The 21,121-nt window shown below is 24.8% G+C and overlaps 2 protein-coding genes across 3 annotated transcripts; one reads left to right on the forward strand and one right to left on the reverse strand.

The window, feature by feature from the left end:
- The first annotated feature begins 140 nt into the window (after nt 1-140).
- On the forward strand, nt 141-15,332 carry LOC112594316 (protein spinster). Of its 2 annotated transcripts, none has more exons than XM_025339035.1 (9): nt 141-577; nt 9,265-9,461; nt 9,525-9,676; nt 9,752-9,955; nt 10,017-10,151; nt 10,264-10,525; nt 11,150-11,248; nt 11,572-11,818; nt 14,961-15,331. In XM_025339035.1, the coding sequence occupies exons 1-9, from the start codon at nt 358-360 to the stop codon at nt 15,044-15,046; spliced, it is 1,602 nt and encodes a 533-aa protein (XP_025194820.1). In that variant the 5' UTR covers nt 141-357; the 3' UTR covers nt 15,047-15,331. The 2 variants fall into 2 exon arrangements, with proteins under 2 accessions (XP_025194820.1, XP_025194819.1); XM_025339034.1 differs by having other exon boundaries at nt 358-577; nt 14,958-15,332.
- Nucleotides 15,333-17,557: 2,225 nt separating this feature from the next.
- On the reverse strand, nt 17,558-19,802 carry LOC112594406 (probable nuclear transport factor 2). Its single transcript, XM_025339170.1, has 4 exons — nt 19,561-19,802; nt 19,299-19,370; nt 18,022-18,120; nt 17,558-17,961 (listed from the first exon to the last, which is right to left on the reverse strand). Exons 1-4 carry the CDS (start codon nt 19,675-19,677, stop codon nt 17,848-17,850), a joined length of 402 nt encoding a protein of 133 aa, XP_025194955.1. The 5' UTR covers nt 19,678-19,802; the 3' UTR covers nt 17,558-17,847.
- Between the last annotated feature and the right edge of the window lie 1,319 nt (nt 19,803-21,121).

The raw sequence follows: 21,121 nt of genomic DNA on the forward strand, positions 1-21,121 counted from the left end.
TAAAGATTATGGAAATACATCAACCCAACCATAGAGAATATCTATGGATTTCACTCACATCTGCAGAACGATAACGATAACGATAACGAACAACAACCGACCCCGTGGGTTCAACGGTGGTCAGCCTGTCAAAAATGTAATCGGGTCACAGGTGACGTTGCACGTTTCATAACAAACAGGCATGGGTTGTCGAATCGTCATCATTCGTGTCCTACTCATCACCGCCAGTTCGACGTCAGTCGTTATCCGCTTGCCGTCCGTAATACATGTTACTTCCTAGCGATGACTGTTGTCCAACATTGTGGATCTGTTGCCCGGCGACTACCGTAGTAAGATCGGAACAGTTCCATTGATGTGATGCCGACACAAGTGCTCCACAGCAATAGTACTGTAAAAACCGTACTCCAGATAATGAACGCCGAACCATCATCGGCGCCCAACAACAATTCTCAACAGCATCTGATGAATGACGAAACTGTAAGTGGTCGTTTGCCGATCACCAGTAGACAGAAAATCACAGTCGTTATACTATGCTTTGTCAACTTGATCAATTACATGGATCGGTATACAATTGCAGGTAATGAGAATTATTAATTTTATACTATTCTGTAGGGGACCAAAGTTAAACAACGGACTACCCTCAAAAGTTGATATATATTTTTTGCACATTAATCGTTGATTTATACTAAACAATGTTGTTGAAATTGGTAGATATTTAAGTATTGATATAATATATCTACGTCAAGCCCTTATTGGGCAGTTTTTAACATTTTGCTACTCATTTGGACAAGAAACCTATAATTTTTAATTGTTATTTACTCTATAATCTACCTTTTAAAAAAATTATAAAACAGTATACAATTTATTTCTCTGAAATTACAAAACAAAAATTAATTTTGATTATAGATGTACAAAAATGTAATGTGACATGGCTACATTTAAAGTTAACATGATTTTGAATAGCAATGAAATTGTATTTATTTTCATTACAATGTGTGTGGCCTGTGGCGGCAATGCAATTGAGATTTTAAAATATAACTTAACAATTGAATAACATTTTAACTTGTTTTATTACTGTCATTTTTATTACTTCTCACTTTTTTGTCATAAATACTCCATGCATTTTACATTTCTGTTTATACATTTTATGTCTTAAAACATCAAAACCTGTTTATAACAACCATAAAATTACATAATTTTACCCAAACCTTCTGTATTTTAAAATAAGTACAGTAGGTACTTCTATAGACTTATATTTTCATCAATTAATATTAATGAAAATACTTTAACCTAATATTAATAATATTAATAGTAACTTTATAACAATGGATAAAAAAAATCATAATCTTTACAAACATTATATTCTAGTACTTGAACCGAGATTCAAAAAGATTTATTTAACATTCATTGGTTATTAATATAAATTGATGAATATGTATTATTTACCAAATATATAAAATTTAAAATAGATATGTTTCTATAAATATTAAAAAATATAATATTATATTTATATTTCTATAAGTTAAAGTTGTAAAACAAGATACAGGTGTAGAATATTGTACCTAAAATGTATTAAATAAAATTCATATTTTTGATAATGTAACATATTTTAAAATTATAATAAATAATTTGAGTATGTGATAGTGTTTCAAGATAATTTTTTTTAAATTTCAATAAAATGTTTATTTATTTAATATAATTCAAATTTTATTTTCAAACATTCATAAAAAACTTATAATGCTTTACACTAAAATGTATTCAAATATGATCTTGTATTAAATTATCTAGTTTATGCTAAAAAAAATTGAAATTGTTTATGGTTTTTACTACAAAATAATTTTAAAAAATGTAGTCAGCATTTGAACTCTGTTTTTCATTTTATTTAATAAAACTGTACTAAAAACTAATGTTTTATACAGTGTATTTTATGATGAATATAAAATAAAATATTTTTGGAATTAATTTTATTTGCTATATTTTTACTGTATAGTTTAGTATATATTACACTAATTTAAAAAAATAAAAAATTCTTTGTATATGCAGTCATGTAGTATAAACAGTATAAATGTATATCTTCTCTTTTTTAATTTGAATGTAATTAGTGTTTATAACAACTGAATTATTAAGATTTTTTCTGTCTCAAAAATTGACTTATCCATTGCTATTATTACATGTTTGGGGGCCATTGTGCTTGAGTGTAACAGAAGACTTTAACCAAACCAAAATATTTAAAAAAGTGATGTTTAGTTTTTTTTATTTATAAATAAAGTAATTGTATATTTTTCAAAGTTATTTTAAACTTTAAGAATTTTTAATTCATTTAATGAAACCCCTTAAATCCAGTTGTCATAAACTATAAAAATAAATTTTCATCAAATTTATGATTCAATTTCAATAATCTTAATAATAGGTCACTAGACAATTTTTTTATAAAAGTGTATGGTGAGGATTAACCCATTACCCAAAGTACGAGAATTATCAAGTGAATAAAAATACATTTTTTATAATTTTTCTATAAATCAAAAAGCTATTAAACATTATGAGGTTAATATTAATAATTACAAAATAACACCTATTTGGTTTATTTTTTCAGTTATCACATTATGATAACCCAATTCAATTTGATAATATTACTAAGAGTCATACTTCATTGTTTAACAATTGTTAAGTGGTAACCATGATACTGAAAATAATCACGGTTTGTGATTAAACATTTATAATCATGATAATACAATTTTATCATTCCAATACTTTCATATTCTTAAAAAACTCAACTGTCAATAATTACTATCAACAACTACTGTATTATTATAGATAATAATATTCATTCTCCTGTTAATAAAAAAACAGTTAATTGACAATAAGTACTTTTTGTACTGGTTTTACGCCTAAGGCCTAGGACGGCAAATTTTGTAAGATATGGAAAAAAAAATCATATAAATATATTGTGCACTTATGTAACTGCGTAATTTAATATTATATAATATTAAAAAAACATAGAAGTAAATCCATGAATTTGAGAAATAAATACCACATTTTTCTCCTTGGGGTTGGAGTTGCACCTGTTCTTAATCCGGCACTGGGTACCTTAAAGTGAGTTATAAAAGTATGAAATTTAACTGAGGTGCCTTTTAAAAGTTGGTGGCCCGCGGTGGTGATGCATACTAGCAGTATACACACTAGGTAGTTTCGGCACTGAACTTGTTGAGAGTGTGTTAAAGTTTCGATTACTCATGTTGCTTATTATTTAAACGTTAATCTACAATTTTATAAATTTCTTTGTAAATTTGTATGATTTTTTTTTCTAAGCTTATTGGGGTAATGTTATATAAGACTGTTACTTTTGAATAGGGTGGTTATTTAATTATTTTAATTTTTAACGTTTTTATCCTCATAACACCATTAATTTATTAGTTACTTCTTATACATTTATAGTTTGTGATTTGTTACCTTCTTGATTTATAATTTTATCATTATCGTATGTTTTAAATTTATATTTAATGAAATATAATAATTTAATATAATTTGGTTAGTCGTAAAGGCATTAAAATATAATAATGCAATTAAACTGAATTAATTTCCATGCATTCATTTATTGCTTATAAAACAAATTGTTTGCTATCAAGTTTTTCAATAGAAATTCGAAAATCCATTCAATTTATTGAAATTTTAAATAAATAATGATATCAATGATAGGTAATATTATAACATTATAATATTATTAATTTTTGAAACTTATGGTATAATAAAGTTTCAATAAAAAAAAAAATTTTAGTAATTATGATATTGGAAATTCTTAGAAATATTTTTATGTATCTGATAATTGATAAATTACTTAAAAATAAAACAGTTAATGAATTTTTTCATAAAAAATTGATTAAGTCTTAGTTTCTAAATGTGTTAATAAAAGTATAACAATGGTTGTTTTATTAAGGATTTGAATCTTTCAAATTAGTTATCACTAACTACTATTCTTCAAATATTTACTTATCTTTGGCATTCATTTGAAAAAAAATAATAAGATACTATACTGTCTAATCTCTTATTACAGCCTAAAGAATGTCCTGTTTTTCATTCTTGAAATTCTAAAAATAAGTTAATTGTTAACCTTAAATTTAACAAACTTTACGGTAAGAGTAATTATTATAATTATATACCTATAATAAATAGTAAATATAGTGTGTAGTTAACCTAACTTAGACCTTAGTATAATATTTTTTCGAGTATCTTATGTTTCAAATATTATTTAACACGTCCATTGTTTTTGTTTAAAATATTATAATATACTTACATATTAATAATATATTACATTATTGCCAAAAAATATAAATATAATAAATTAAGCAATGATTTTTATTTCAAATTTAATAATTTTAATAACTTAACTATTTTTAATAATACATTTTTCTATAATTTACGGTTTAACAATATGATAATAAATAGGTACTTTCCTATACTTTTGATAATTAATCAATTTCTAGGTATTCAATAACTTATGAAAACTAAATGTAATTCTGTTCATAAGTGTGTCCAATATTTCGTTGTCATTCCAACATACAATTGGGACATCATAGTTAACTATAACTTATAACTTTATAAATTATAATTTATTGGATGTATATTGTATATAATTTACTATATAAAATATTAACTAATATTAAATTCGAAAGACTTAATTCTATAGATATAAATAATATTACTTTTTAATATTATTAGTCAAATTGTTTAGGTTGTGAAATCTTTTTATAATAGAAAAAAATATTGATTTAACTATACCTATTATATAAATGTCTCTTATTTAATAAACTTGTTTTTTAAATTGATAATAGACTATATCATATATTACAAAATAATAAGATAATCAATTAAAAATTAATGAATAAAGTACAAATCCAGGAAATGACTATTATTTTAGCAGCAATAAACGTAAAACTAGACCACAGCTTTTAGCTGATGTACTCGTATCGGTTAAATGATACGATCAAAACATCGGATCTCAAACGGCTCGTGTCGAAAAAAATGTAGAAACAAGTATAATTGTATGATTGTAAACTCAACAATAATTATTAGACATATGCACGCATGTCTGATCGAAAAAATCATTTACGAGTTTTCATCAAATAAAATAACATGCATAGACTATATAAAATATTGTGCCTAACAAATTTACCCGATATATGATTTTTTTAGTATTTTTATTTATACAAATATTTTTTCTGTTATTTATATTTTTTAACGTTTACAATTGAAAATTTTATATTATACTATAAGCTTTTTTTATATAATTTTAATAATTCACTTAGTGTACATCAAGACATTTTTAATCACACATCTTTTGAGAGACAATTCTAAGTCTGTATAAAGTGGAAAGAAATTTGTGTTGTAAAAACCTGGAGCCGTTTGAAAATTGGCTTTTTTGTAAAACGAAAGCCGTTTAGAGTAACGAAGCCGACTGGGCTTCGACCGATTAAAATAATTGTTAAATTAGTATTATTTATCTTACAATAATATATTAATGTAATATTTACTAACTATAACAAAAGATAATTTTACAAAATTACTATGAAAATTAAAGGTTTAAATATAAAAAATAAGGTTTTTAAATTGCATTTTAAAATTTAAAATTTTTGTTCAATAACTGTTAAATAATTTAAAACCATAAAAGAGAACACCTCGAATGTATTTTTATATACATGTATAAATGCCAAAGTTCATTAGTATTGTTGGAACGAGTACAATGTTCTTTTTTAAAATAGTCTTAACATTGAACACCTATTCAAGTCGACATGTCTAATTTGATTCATGTTATAATATAGTATTTTTTTTTTTTTTGTATGTATCGTGATATTGAAGTGATATTTATGTACAAAGATTGCTTTTTATTTGTTTTACTATCAGCAAAAATAAAATATTATAGTTTATTTACTATTTTTTGTTATTATTAATTAAATATCAATAGAATATATTATAATATTATAATTTATACAATAGCGACAATACAATATAATTTGCGTAAAATACCATTATTTTTATTTTATAGATTTAGCAAATATTTATTGTTTGATATTATTACTATAATAATCTGTAATGATTAAGTAATCTAAAATGAAAGCTATTAATATTTGCATACGCAGTGTGAATATAATGGTATTATATTATAATATATTATTAACTAATTTTAATTTAAAATATTTGTTTTTGTAATTATAATTTATTATACTCCAGCATTAATAATGTCGTTCATATGATTCGATATAACTATATATTAATAAAAAGCAATGTTTGTGTTTGAGTAAGCGAGTTACAGCTATGTCGATACATAGATAATTTATTCTGAAAAATGTGCACCTCAAAGCCAAATTATTACATTTTGTATTTTAAAAAGTGGCTCGTAAGGTTTTGTTAACTCAGGTATAATGAATATTTTTTGTTTGTATACAAGGTTGCTATGAGTTACAATAATAACTAAAATATTGTAATAGGTAAAATTGGATATAATTTTAGACTTGTATTTTATTTATATTTTATACTAATAAGATGATTGTTAAAAATATGCGTAGGTTTTATTTAACGGAGTTAACGACAAGGTAAATCAACTATTTAGCATTATTCAGTTTGTCACATGTAATGCCGAATAGGATTAATTATAATTAATAAATATATTAAGTATATCTAAGTGCTATATAGAATTAAAAGCATAAAACGGATGACCCTTATACAAATCAAGTTTTCAATAGAATTTTATAAAATTTCCATTATTAAATTCAGCAAGATCCATAGTGTCAACAATTACTTTTTATTGTTTACTTTTAACTATTCAATACACACTTTTTAAAATTAGTTAATTCACGAAAAATTAACAATTTTGTTACCATTATAATTATCAAAAGTAAAAAGTGATGATAAGATATAATTTTATAAGTGTAATTTACGTATATTTGATCAGAACAATAAAAATAACTAAAAAGTCTGTGCAGCTTAAATTTAACACAGCTTAAGAAGAGATGAATTCAAGGAGATTTAATTTATCACGGGCAATATCGTGCAGAATCTAGTTTAAAATATAAAATAATACTAATTAGAACAAAAATTTGAATTTTTACATTCCTAAACAATTCTATAAAATGTTTTTTTGCTTGTATTTTGGTATGTAATTCGTAATATAATATACTATTCATAACAGCTTGTTAACTTACTTGATATGAGATAGGCTCAAAATAGTAGGTACATAAAATTTAATGTTTTTTGTTAGAAAACGCTGGAAAATTTATATAGTACATTAATAAATTAAATAAAACATCAGGATATTAAAAAACAACTTTAATTTTTCGGTTTTAATGGTGTACAGAATGTGAATGTAGAATAATTACGTTATCGTTCTTAGCGAATGTTGAATACTTTACATATATTATTATAACCTGAAATTATTTATGCATAATTTTACGCAATGCAATTATTTTTAAGGTTATACTTACTAATTTATACTATTCTTTGTTTTTTGCATGTAACTCGATAAATTTATTTCACTTTTTTTAGTTAAATTCTTAATTTTCTTCTCTTTTCTCGTTAAAATATTGACATTCCTTATTTTATTTTATTTTATCATATCTATTAATTATTTTATATTTATAGTAAGTTAGGTTTAGTATATTTTTTACAGACTGTATAGGTATAATGCAAATATCTGACAAATATATTATATAATATACTAGCTGAATTATCCGGCTTCGCCCTTGTATAGTTTTTGCTTTCTTAAAATGACTGTAATGACGAATTAAATTGTGAATAATAGATTACTCTTAGAAGTATTAGGTACAACCTTGTGAAAAAAAAAAAATGGAAAAATGTTAAATAGTGTTGCCACAAAACGGGAACATAAAGAGAGGTGAGTGATAGTAAAAAGTAATCTCCATCAAAATAAAGCTCTATATTTATAATATAATTCTAATATTTCGTATATTAATATATATTAGAAAAAAATACGACAATGAAACGTTAAGTTGACGTCATTACGAGATTAAAAATATATCATAATATTACGTCGCAAGATAAATACCCTGTCGATTTTATATTTTTATACATTACGTGTGATTTAAATTATAATAACATAATATTATCCTATGTATAATACTATAATAATAGTCGTCTTTATTGTATGCGCATTATTACGATGACCGGGGAGCAACAATTCTTGTTTGTTTAGGCTTCATCCGTCCAAAAAAAAGTACATTACGCTTATTATACGAGTTTCCTTATTGTTAATGTTATAAACTAATAACATATTTAATAATAATATATCATAAATCACTATGCTTGCTTGGGCCATCTGTTCTTTGCGACTATGCAACGCGAAGAAAATGTTATTGTATGTACCGCGTCTCTTATTGCTGGAGAATCCCCGGAAGTGTCCTATACATTATACACGCTTCGTGTCTATGCATACGACGATAATAAATAAGATAACGCCACGGCCATATGCCACCGATATACAATATGAACAGGAAGATCATATTGAGCGATCCGTAGGTTTGAAGATGTTAAAAAAGCAGTAGCTTTGTTCGTATATTTTATCTCTCACTCTCGTAAATATCTCTCTGATGGCCCTTGTACATTATAACCGTATAAATTTTTTTATTAACCATGAATACTTAAAAACATTAGGCCTATAAACTGTACTTCGGGTCATGGAACTGTATCGTGTCTCCCAGTGTCTTGGTCGTATTGTTTAATTGTTCGTCGCACCCTTTAAAAACAGCCCACCCATAATATATTATACAATAATTTAAAATACCATCTCGAAATAATTTATACTACGATTGTTTTGCGTTTATGTACGTAGGGCATATATATACCAATAGCAGTTACAATTTAGGTATAATGATTAATTAATTACGTTATGCTAGATTGTTAGTCACATAATTGATTACTAATTACGGGTTTATATATATCAAATCGATATCACCCATAGATCACGAATCCCAATGTAAATTCCTCCGTTTTTTGATTATTAAATGTTCTAAAGAATTTGTATTCTAAACACCATATTATAAAAAGTTAAAAACGTTTTTGTTTTTTAAATTATATTAATAATATCGTATTTTTATCGTAACTCGTGTAACACGTAGACACGACATAAATATATTTTGTAAAGTATATTGTAGGAATCATATTGTTTATTTAATCCAATAATTTCAGATGAATAACATTATAGTATTTTTTTATATATATACAATATACGTAACTATTATAACTATATATTTATAGGTATTCTAGCTGATATTCAACACCAATTTAAAATCGGAGATGACAAAGGTGGCTTATTGCAAACCGCATTTGTCATAAGTTACATGATATGTGCTCCGATTTTTGGATATCTAGGAGATAGATACAACAGAAAGTTCATAATGGCTTTTGGTGTATTTTTGTGGTCATTAACTACTTTTGTTGGTTCTTATATGAATGTAAGTTTGTAATTGATTAAATTATTTTTTTCTAATTATTTTCACAGCGAAATTTGTTTACAGGAATACTATTTATTTTTGTTCTTCCGAAGTTTGGTGGGTGTTGGTGAAGCTAGTTATTCGACTATTGCGCCTACAATTATCAGCGATATGTTTGTTAAAGATGTGAGGTCGAAAATGTTGGCTTTATTTTATTTTGCCATACCCGTGGGAAGGTATTTTACTAGCCGTGTAATGTTTAATTATGGTCACATTAAACTTATTTTGTGATTTTTATTTTTTTATTTTAGTGGTTTGGGCTATATTGTTGGCTCGGAAACTGCTAGGGTTCTCGGTTCTTGGCACTGGGGATTACGCGTCACGCCAGCGCTCGGTATGTTAGCTGTCCTCTTGATTATGTTCGTTATGGAAGAACCCGAACGAGGTCAGAGCGAAGGGTATTCTCACTTGACCACTACGTCTTGGTCCGAGGACATAAACTTATTGTGTCGAAAGTAAGTCTTACACTAAATTATTTATGCTTGTGTATCTATTGATGACTTGATCATTTTTCAGTCGGAGCTTTATGTTATCCACTGCCGGATTTACTTGCGTGGCTTTTGTCACTGGTTCTTTGGCTTGGTGGGGTCCCCAAATTATGTGGTCTGGACTAAAAATGCAAGAAGGTTACGAAAATGTTACAATAAACAGGTAGAATTATTATAGAATTAGATTGTAATAAACAATTTATTGACGTATATAAAAGTACTTAATTGTTATTTTATAAAATAATAATTGAATTTTTTTATCATTGTATTTTTAGTGTATCGTTGAACTTTGGAATAATAGCCATGGCAGCTGGTCTTATTGGTGTTCCTTTAGGCTCATATTTGGCTCAACGGCTGAAAGTGAACTATCCCAAAGCAGACCCGTTGATCTGCGCTGGTGGTCTTCTGATATCTGCTCCATTATTGTTTTTGGGATTAGCGCTTGCAGACAAGTATTATTATCTTGTGCTAGTTTTGATATTTTTTGGTCAAGTATCACTGAATCTTAATTGGTCGATCGTAGCTGATATACTTTTAGTAAGTGCTTTGAAATTATTTTTGTTAAGTTAAAGTGTAGTAACAAGTAATCTTAAATGAAAGCTCAACAGTTTACTCTCATTAGTTAATTTAATGTGTATTTATTTATTTATAAAAAATAGTCTTCATACATAATACATAATATATATTATTTAGTGTCCAAGCTAAAACAAACATGCATTATTAAAAACAATCATTTTAAAATGATATATAGTGTAGTCTAATAGGTCGTTCTTGGCATGAATTACTAATATAATTTAAAATTAGCAAATCAAAACGTAATTAAAATATATTTATTTATTATTTGTTTTCATTGTTAGTAGTTGTTATCATCATGTATGCCTTAATAATATAGTATGACAATATTTTAAATTAAAAAAAAAAAATTTAAACAGCTTTTTTAATAATTTACATTGAAACATTTAAAATAGCTATAATTTATATAGTAACAATAAAAACTTAATAATTCCTTTGTCAAAGCCAGAGTAGACAAAAAAAAAATGATGTAGGTATAGAGTTTTTAATAACATATAATGTGTATTTAAATGTTCAATAAAAGTTATCAATAGTCTACTATATGTTCAAACTTATGATTTTTTTAAATTTTTTTTGTTTTTATTTTAGTACGTTGTCAGTCCTACTAGACGATCAACAGCTGAAGCTTTTCAAATTTTGTTTTCACATGCATTTGGAGATGCTGGTAGCCCATACCTTATTGGAGTGGTAAAATAATAATCATTTTAGCTTACCTAAACTGCATAGGTGCAAATTAGATAATAAGCTAAATTTCCATTTTCTAAAAAAACAATAACTTAATATTGTTAGTACAAAGATGCTGTCTTTTTATTGTACTGATAGTTTAAATTAAATGAGAACTAGAAACTCAGAATTAAGCATCTTAAGAAATTATTGACATATATACTAATTAAAATTTTTAGTTATACTCTTAAAGAATTTCAAATGCCGTAAGCCCCCTCCAAAATTGCTTAATTTATTGTGCCTATACTTAGCCTTGTAATGTTTAATAATTTATGTTTGATTGTCAGATTTCAGAAATTTTAAAAAAAATCTTTGCAAAAGGGGCTGTACCACTACTTTTGGCTTCCATGTCATTAGCCAGTAATAATTTACAAACCACTAGTGGTGACAAGCAAGATAACATTAGCAACTTCCATAGTCTTCAATATGCATTGTTCATAACAAGTTTTGTTGAAGTGTTAGGAGCTATGTTTTTCTTTTTTACTGCTTCCTATATTGTCAAGGACAAGGAATTAGCGGAAACAGAGACTCCAGGTTGGCCAAGCTACACTCCTATTGTAAATTAGTATATATATATATGTATTTGAAGTCTCAATTATTTATAAGTAAAAGTGGCTCGTTTAGCCTAATCACTAGTCTAAAAAACATACATGACACAATTATTTTTAACATTTTTACAATGGCTACAATTATTGTGTTCTTATAATTTATTTATTTTTAATCAAACTTTTATGGATGTTGGTTAATTTTGTGCATTATTATTATTTAATTTTTTTTTTTTTGCATTAATGCTTGCTCACACCTTTTTCCTATCCTTATGTTTTCTTTCTTTAAAACTCAATATTACGAGCTTGATAATTTATACATGTATACTCTTTTTGAATACAATACAATAATATGTGGCTTTGGTATTTATGTTTTTGTAATATATAATGTATTATTGTGATATATTTTGATACTGTTCTAATAATTATAATTATTAATACATTTTTTATCATTCAATAAAACTAGGTAATATTCAACAAACATGAAGGATTTTTATAAGTAAATAATGAAATAGCCAGTAGAAACATATTGAAATTTTTGTTTATTTGACTGAATATATAAAATAATTATAACCCTGTTATTTAATAATAAAATAAATAATTTAAATACAAATAAAATTGTCCTGTAGATTTCTGGTTTTATGAAATAAAACTTAAAAATACTACTAATATTATATTTCATTCATTTTTATAAATAATCCCTGCATTTTATATATAATATAATAGGACTCATGCAGTCATGTTGCATATATTAAAGAACCATCCAACTTATAAAATTTTCTTTTATTTAAATTATAGTACATACTATGATGATAAAAATTAAACCACTATAATTCACAAAAAATATATATATATATATTTCACAAAAAAGTTTGTGACTATTCGTTCACTAGTTACGGTTATCTTTTAATATTGCACGTGACGTCACAGATTTGTTCACCGTTGTTATCCGTTTTTAATTTAACGTTAAGTAACTGCTAATGAACTTATTTTTTTTTATAACTTAACCAAATGCCAAATGTTTTTAGGAATACCTCGTAATCTTTCTAATCATATAATTATATCACATTTTGGTTCAATATTAATGAAATTATAACAATTATATTACAAATTATATTAGAATATGAGTTAAAATAGTCAGATAATAATATTATGCAAGCCTTCACTCACTTCTAAAATTAGCTACAATTTAAAACTAAAATAGCCATTTTAGACTTCCATACATTTACTGCAATGAATACATGTATGGTAAACTCGTAATAAAATTCATTTAAGTGTTATTTTTTTTCTAAAAGATTAAACCAAAATGTGATATACGAATGGAAAGATTATGAGGTACTCTTAAATACATTTGATTAATTAACTTAAAAAAAAAACATTAGCTCATTATTAGTTATTTTACGTAAAACCTAAAATGGATAAATATTGCCGTGTATTAAAATACGGCCACCGCCGCTGTGAACGAATCCGTGACGTCACATGCAATTTCAAAAATCATCGTGACTAGCAAACGAATAGTCACAAACAAATTTTAGTTGTATCATTATCCTAGTTAAATTCTATTCTACTTATTATGGTAATAATATAATTATTATTATTTTTTTTTTTTTTGAGTTAGATGGTCCTTTAATATTATTAAGTATATCTATAAATTGTATACTTAATACTTAAAAAATATACTCAATGTTAAAACTATAAATAAATGGTTATCAACCAAAATTTATTTTCATACCAAAAATATATGTTTGTTAATGCTTAGTTGAATCTAAATATTATTTATCATGCCAACAATACTCATACAACTTATACATACTAAAACAATAAATGAAAAACAACTTTTTTTCTTTATCCGATCGTTTTTGTTTTTTTGTTTATAATTGTATTATCGATATTTACAAATTGTTACTTCTATAAATACCTTATGTCTATCCGCATTTAACTGTTATCTAATTAATTCCATGACATCTGACATGTTTAGCTCTTATACTATAGGTATGCAAATGTGCATATATTATGGTTTGTAGTTCTTAAGATGATAATATCTTTTAACTTATTATCATTATTACATTGGCTTGATTCATTTATTAAGATTATATTGATATAAATGTATCAGCTATTTTACTTTTGTTAGATACCTACGTAAAAAAATGTATGCAAACAAAACTATATTTTTGACTTGTAATTTTAACTGAAGATTAAAATTATTTATAGATTCCTGTATGACAGTATCTACAGATCCTATTTTAAATATTAAACACACTATAACTAATGTATCATTCTGTAGTACGTCTCTACTCTCCACAACTTTTCAAACTTTATGGGTTGTTGACCACGCTACCCTGACTGGTAGTCTTGTCGTTTTTACGATTTCTGTACACGGGGGTGTGGCATAAAGGGTAATCGGGAGTTGATGAATAGGTGGGTAGGCAATGGCGGATAGATAATAATTTAGTTTTTACTTGCCTCAGAATAATTTCATGTTAGATTTGCTACAGTTAAGAATGATGTTCTATGCATCTATTCTCTAATCAACTGTTTGTAATTTAATAACAATACCGTTTACAACTGTGTAATGGACATGGACATGTTAATCTTGTTATATCTATGATAGTGAATGTCGTGTAATTTTACTCTACCTATCTATCGTTGTACTATACAAACGCATATGCGTAGGTACGTTTTTAACAATATTTATGCATGAAACTCATACTTATTTAAATCTAATCGTGGGATTAAAATAAAACATTGATTCAAAATAACGAATAACTACGACGTATTAAAACTGTAATTTATTAACCTGATGTTTTTATATACCTGCCTAATATTTGTAATAATATATTATTGTCTTAATTATCATAAATACGTTATTATGCTATATTATATATCTACAGTCTTGTAAATACAACTAAATAGTAGTTTAATATTACTAAGCCCAACATTAATGTTATTGGTGATTGCTATTATTTGTGTGGTATGGACGTGTGATCTTACTTAATATTATCTTCGCTTAACTACTAGTTGTTTAAAATACGCTTTGTTGGGTTTTCACTGTTTTCGGCACACGATTTTTTTTTTCTTACGACATCATTGTCATTTTGTTTCTTTTAAACAACATGAATTAATTTCAGCAGATAATGGACCAGATACTGTTCAAAACAGGTATCCCGTTGACGAAACACATTTGCACGGTCATTCCAATCCCCGTTTTGTAGCCTAAAATCTATGAAAAATTAAAAAATTAAATGACAATAAATTTGATTTTGTGTAAATTTCACTTGCTAAAAGCTTGAGTTGTTACGTTAAAATATTGCCATTATATGTTTTACTGTATTACACTGTCGTTTGACGCATTCGTTTTACATACGTACCTAATAATGATGTTCACACTATATTTATCTGTGATACTTTAATATCGTAAACTAAAGCAAATTCATAGTAATCATAATAATATAAATTGTTTAATACAAATTTTAATAAAAATTTTAATTATGTATAGAATATAAGGTAATTAAACTCATTTTTATGAAATATTTGTCTGAAAAACTGCCCTTGTTAATCTGTTATAATAATAATGATGTTGATGTTTTTTGTATCTTTTGCCATCATTTTGTATTCGTACACTGTTCAATTTATCTGAGTATTAATATTTATAAATTTATAATGTACCTAATTTATTTTGTGAAGTAGTTGTAAGAAAAATTTTTATAAGTTTGTACAGCGAAATAATGTTTATATATTTAAATATTAAATAAATAAAATGTCTGTGACGTATGGACTTAATAATATATATAGAGGGTACCTCTATTAATAATTTGCCTAATATTTCACATTTTATGTATTTCTGTTTTTATAGGATTGAATTATAAAAAGAATTTCTTTGTACAGGTATCAACAAATAAGGAAATTAGGATGATTGGTTACATACAAAAATGAATCTTTGCTCAATTGAGTCATTATTATTTCAGTAATTATTAATTAAACCACGCATAATTAACAACTGGTTCTATTAATTTGAATCACATATTATAATCATTGATGTGCTTACTAAGGGCGCCTAGATTATGTTTAAATTTTCAACTAAAATCGTAATTACTTTTATTAACATGACTGAAACTAGCATACATATTATATTTGTATTCCTATTAAACGTCGATTATCATCGACAATCAAAGGTGTTATTGATGGGTAATTTCTTTAAATACAATCTTTCAGGTACAAAAAAAATATACTTGTATATTTTGCATTACATATTTACAGAGGTGTTACCATTAATTTTTTTGAGAGTATACTATATCATAAAATATATACATTTAATACAATAAGAATATTTTTCTTATGGTTTATACTTTATAGGAGTAAAGCCGGTAAAGAGCGTGTCAATAATATGGGAAAATGTTTAAACCAGATTATTAAGTACTTACCTATCATAGATATTTATCAGATAATATGGATCGATATAATGGTATAATATCGATTATGATTGAGATCATACGCAGTGTATACCCATAATAATGAAAAAAAAATTTTGTAAATATATGCCGTATATGTAGTATACCCTATGGGAACACCATATGCTTATTGAAATTATACCTTTACAAATTGTAAGTTTTCAAATAAATGTTAAAAAAAAAAAGTATATACCCTATCTGAATTACTTCTAACCCGTTGTTTTGCATACACTCTATACTCAAGTACTAATCTGATCTAATGTCTAATAAGAATCTATTAAATAAATTGAATATTGAAGCATTTTAAGAGCTCCCAAAGGTGAAGCAACACAAAAATATCACATACATTTTCCCGGTGAAATTAAAAAAAAATACATTACTTCCTACCATTGTATTGATATAGAAAACCATAATGAATAAGATCTGTATTCAAACAAAAAACTATGTTTTATAGTTCCATTATTTAATAGAATAAGAAAAACGATTGAGTTAATAAGTCATGAAGAACTCAAATTAACCAAAAACTCACAGAAGTTTATATCAGATAACAAAAAACTGATTATCCATTTGTACACAAAATAAAACCATATATCTTCCATTATTTTTACCTTTCAAAATAATTTTAATGGATTAGTTGTATTTTGTGTATCACAAAGAATAGTTATATTTTTAACAATACTATTTTCACCACTGCATTGAAAAACTAATTAACACAAACAGATTTGATATAAAAAGATTATAATTTAATCAAATATTTTATCAATTGTTATATAAGTATTTGATCAAATTATTAATACTATCAATATTTATGCATTAAAAATCTTGTAGGCATAGAACAGAGGCACTGATCTCAGTTTTAAAAAAATAAAATCTGAAATGTAAAGTACTAGAAACAATGAGTATTTTATATTAATACATCAAAAAAAATATATATACTTATATCCAAACAATTACAATTTTTATACTTATATTCTACAAACTATTTCATCAACTTCTGCAATACCCACTTAAATTATATGTTCAGTGTTGCATATACTTTACTTATATAGTATTTAGTGCCTCTAATACATAATATGGATAAAAAACAAAATTTAAATAAAAAAGTTGTATATGAAAGAATGTGATAAGGAACAAATAAAAAATACAAAATTAGTAATAAATGTATTTATAAGTTATACAAAAATACATCATTTTATTTATAATATATTCCACAATTAACTTAAATGTACTTCAAAATGATTCTAATTTTTTTTTTTTTTTTAATGTTTAATGAACACTCAAAATAAATAACTCTAAACAATTTTAATTCTATGTATTTGTGTAAGTAGAGACAGACAATTAATAAAACCAAAAACATAATCTGATCAGTAGTAATCTACATTAATTATAATTAGTTAACATGATACCAAAAAAAAAAACTTTCAAGTAAAATTTATTTCAGCAAATCAAACTTTTTACGAGATAAAATTAATTAAATTGAGGATACAGTTGTTTTTTTTTCATTAGTTACCAAAACTGATTTATTGACAACATATAAGTGACATTAAACACAATATAATAATACAATGTTTTACATAGTATCGTGAATTCCTAAACGAAAGATGTCATGGGCACAATAGAAAGTAGTACCTACTGATTTTAATACAAACACTTGATTGAATGGATGAGGTGGATCTTCATCACACTGGAATATAAATAATCAATTAAAAATATTTCGTATTTATATAAATAAATCATTTCTTACTTGTAAACGACCTAAGACATTGATTAATATACCACCATCAAACATTGGCTGTGAGTCCACTGAAGTAACAACTCTATTGATTTTTTGGAAAGTTAAACTCTAAAAAAAAAAAAAATTATAACTTAGAACAAAATTATATACATACTTAAATTATAAAAAATTTGAGTGACAATAATAAAATAAATAGTTGTGAAAAATGGAATACATGTATTGATTATTCTTTATTATCAATTTTACAAAAAACTATTGGCAAATATTGTATCAATTATAATTATTAATTTTAACATTTATATTATTACCAAAAATACAAGCTAATAACAAATTTTTAACTTAAACCAATTGTTGCAAAGACCATTTATGTTTATGTTTGTGGAAAAAGATGTGATAATTGAGAGTTCAGAATTTGTTAAAATATTAGCAAATCCTTTAAATTAATATGAAAAAATGATTATACATGAATAGATTATAAATTTTATTGTTTTATTTTTAATCATAACAATGTTAAGGACTTAATCGTATTTTATTATACACCTAAAATATAAGTGTTTTTTTAAGTAAAACATTTTTATCAAACTTATTTATACTAGTAAATTAAAATAAAGGTATCTACTTTATTTTTTTTTAAATATATATATATAATTATATATGTATAATTAAATAAAAATTAATTTTAAGTTGATTTATTATAAGAAAAAAATTATATTTTGACCAATACGATTAGGAAGGTTTTAGTGAGCTAGACCAATAATGAAATAAAATGTTTGAAAAAAATGATATAACTGAAGTTATAAATTAAATACCTATGCTATTAAGTTATACAATATAAATGTTTATACTAAAATATTTAAAATCCTTATATTTGTATATTTCAAAATTTCAATACATTTTAAATGATAGTTTTAAAAAAAATAATTACCTAATTATTTTACTGTGTAACAAGTATGACAGATAGAGATAAGAAAAATGAGTAATATGAATTTCACAAGAATTAAAAAGTACTGCATAAAATGCATACCATTAAGTTGTTGCTAAATCCAATGATTAGTGCAGTCACATGGTTATTGATCATGCATAAATAAAAAACTATAAAATACAAAATACTTAATTACTATACCCATTTTCTATCAGAAATTACTTATTTTTTATAAGTTTGGAGTGTTTTATATTTATTGTTAAGTTTTAGACATTTTAAACAAAAAAATTCTTGGTATGATTGTTAACTATAAAAAATAGTTTAAATAATTGTTTTTTTTTAAATATTTCTACATATCACTCACATTTAATTTTTCCATTATTTTAACTGTACCCTGTAGTTGAACACCTTCAAAAGTCATAAAAGACGTTTCCGGCTGTAACAAAAACAAACATGTTCATGAATTCATAATGTGAATATTTAAACTTCAAATACCATGAGATTTAATTGATTCACTCGTTTTTATACTAAAACAATAATAAGTAATTAATAATCAGTAAATAAGTTAGTAACAAGTTGTAGATAGACATCACACTATTTAAAAAAAAAATAATAATAACACTTACGTTATACATTGCGGCTAACGAAGGCCTCTGGGACGGGTCGTCAAATAATACGTAATATTGTTGTACGAACCCTTTTCCGATAGCCTCGTAAGCTGGATTCAATTGATTCAAAGACATATTGTGAGCGTTATAGAACGGTAGTGGTTATTTTTGACTTTTTGAGTACGACAAGAAAAAATGTGTTATATTAACACTCATTCGCGAATCGTCTATGAGTTGTAAGTACAAGCACAGTCCATAGAATACCGATAGACGTTAATTTTTTTTCCAATACCAGGGTTGTGGTTAATAGATAACGTTTGATAATTGAAAACAGTAAGCTTAAAAAGCGGGAAGATTTGATTTGCCTTTTATTGCAGAAAAAAAGAAGAATTGTTTTTATTCATATTTCAATTATACATTTACAATTTACATATTTCCATCCGCATTGACAAAAAATGCTTAAGTACTCAAATATGAAGTACGAAGCACTGATGAAATTTAGAAAACCATATCAACTAGGGGTAAGATTGTAATTTGTGATAATTATTTAACAATAAAAAAGTCTTTTCTATCAAATGATGTATAAACAAAGTATAACATTTACAAAATAAAATATTTATAAGCAACGGGTCTAAATTATTTTTGTTTTTTAATTTTCGTTATCTGCCAAAAATGTTTTTTTTCTTTTTTTACATGTTTATGAAATAATGGTTCTACAATTGTTAAACTATTATTAGCTTTAAATATCAAGTCATGATTATTTTGTGTACCAGTATTTTATTTAAATTATTAATAGGTATACCTATTTGAAACTTGTATACTTTGTATTTTATGTATTATAATAAATATATAGCCTATATATTCATACAACGTTTTTAGATTAAAACGAATCACTTTTTTGACATAATGTATATATATTATTTTGTTAGAAATTAGTAAATAACAGATATACCATATTGAAGTTTGTTCAATGCTAATTAAACATAATTTTGTATTGAAAATTATATAAGTAAGTAGATATACTTAAAAATTAAAGTAAGTTCGATCAACGAATGTCGACCAACTAAATCTATGTTATTTTACCACAAAAAATATACACGTATAAATTAAACGTAAAATATATTTAATATCTATAACAATGTATATTTTAACATTCTTAAGTAAATAACGACTTAAAATGGAGGGTTTTTAAATAATAATAGAAAAAAAATTAAAAATCTAGAATCAAATTTTCAAGCTTTAACAATTTACTGCGATCTTGTTTATTTATTCTACTTGAAGATTTTATAAATTTTAACCATAAAATGATTTAAATATATTAGTAATTTTGAAAAATTTCGTAAAAATTTAAACTTTTTTTGCTTTTGAAAAAAAATTGTGTTTATGTGCTTATTGTTTATACTTTTAAATTACTACAAGTATCATTTATTTGAAATCTTGTAGAGTTTACCAAATAAAATTAGAAGTTAGATAGTTCAATAAATTCTGTAGAAAACTGGTTTTACGTAAATATTCCCGTTTTTAGTACCTATCTTTACCGGGATTTATCTTTTCATTTTCCTGACTATTTGAATAGAAC

The sequence above is a fragment of the Melanaphis sacchari genome, unplaced genomic scaffold, assembly GCF_002803265.2.
Source record: "Melanaphis sacchari strain LSU unplaced genomic scaffold, SCAv2.0 Contig22_pilon_pilon, whole genome shotgun sequence".
NCBI lineage: Eukaryota > Metazoa > Arthropoda > Insecta > Hemiptera > Aphididae > Melanaphis > Melanaphis sacchari.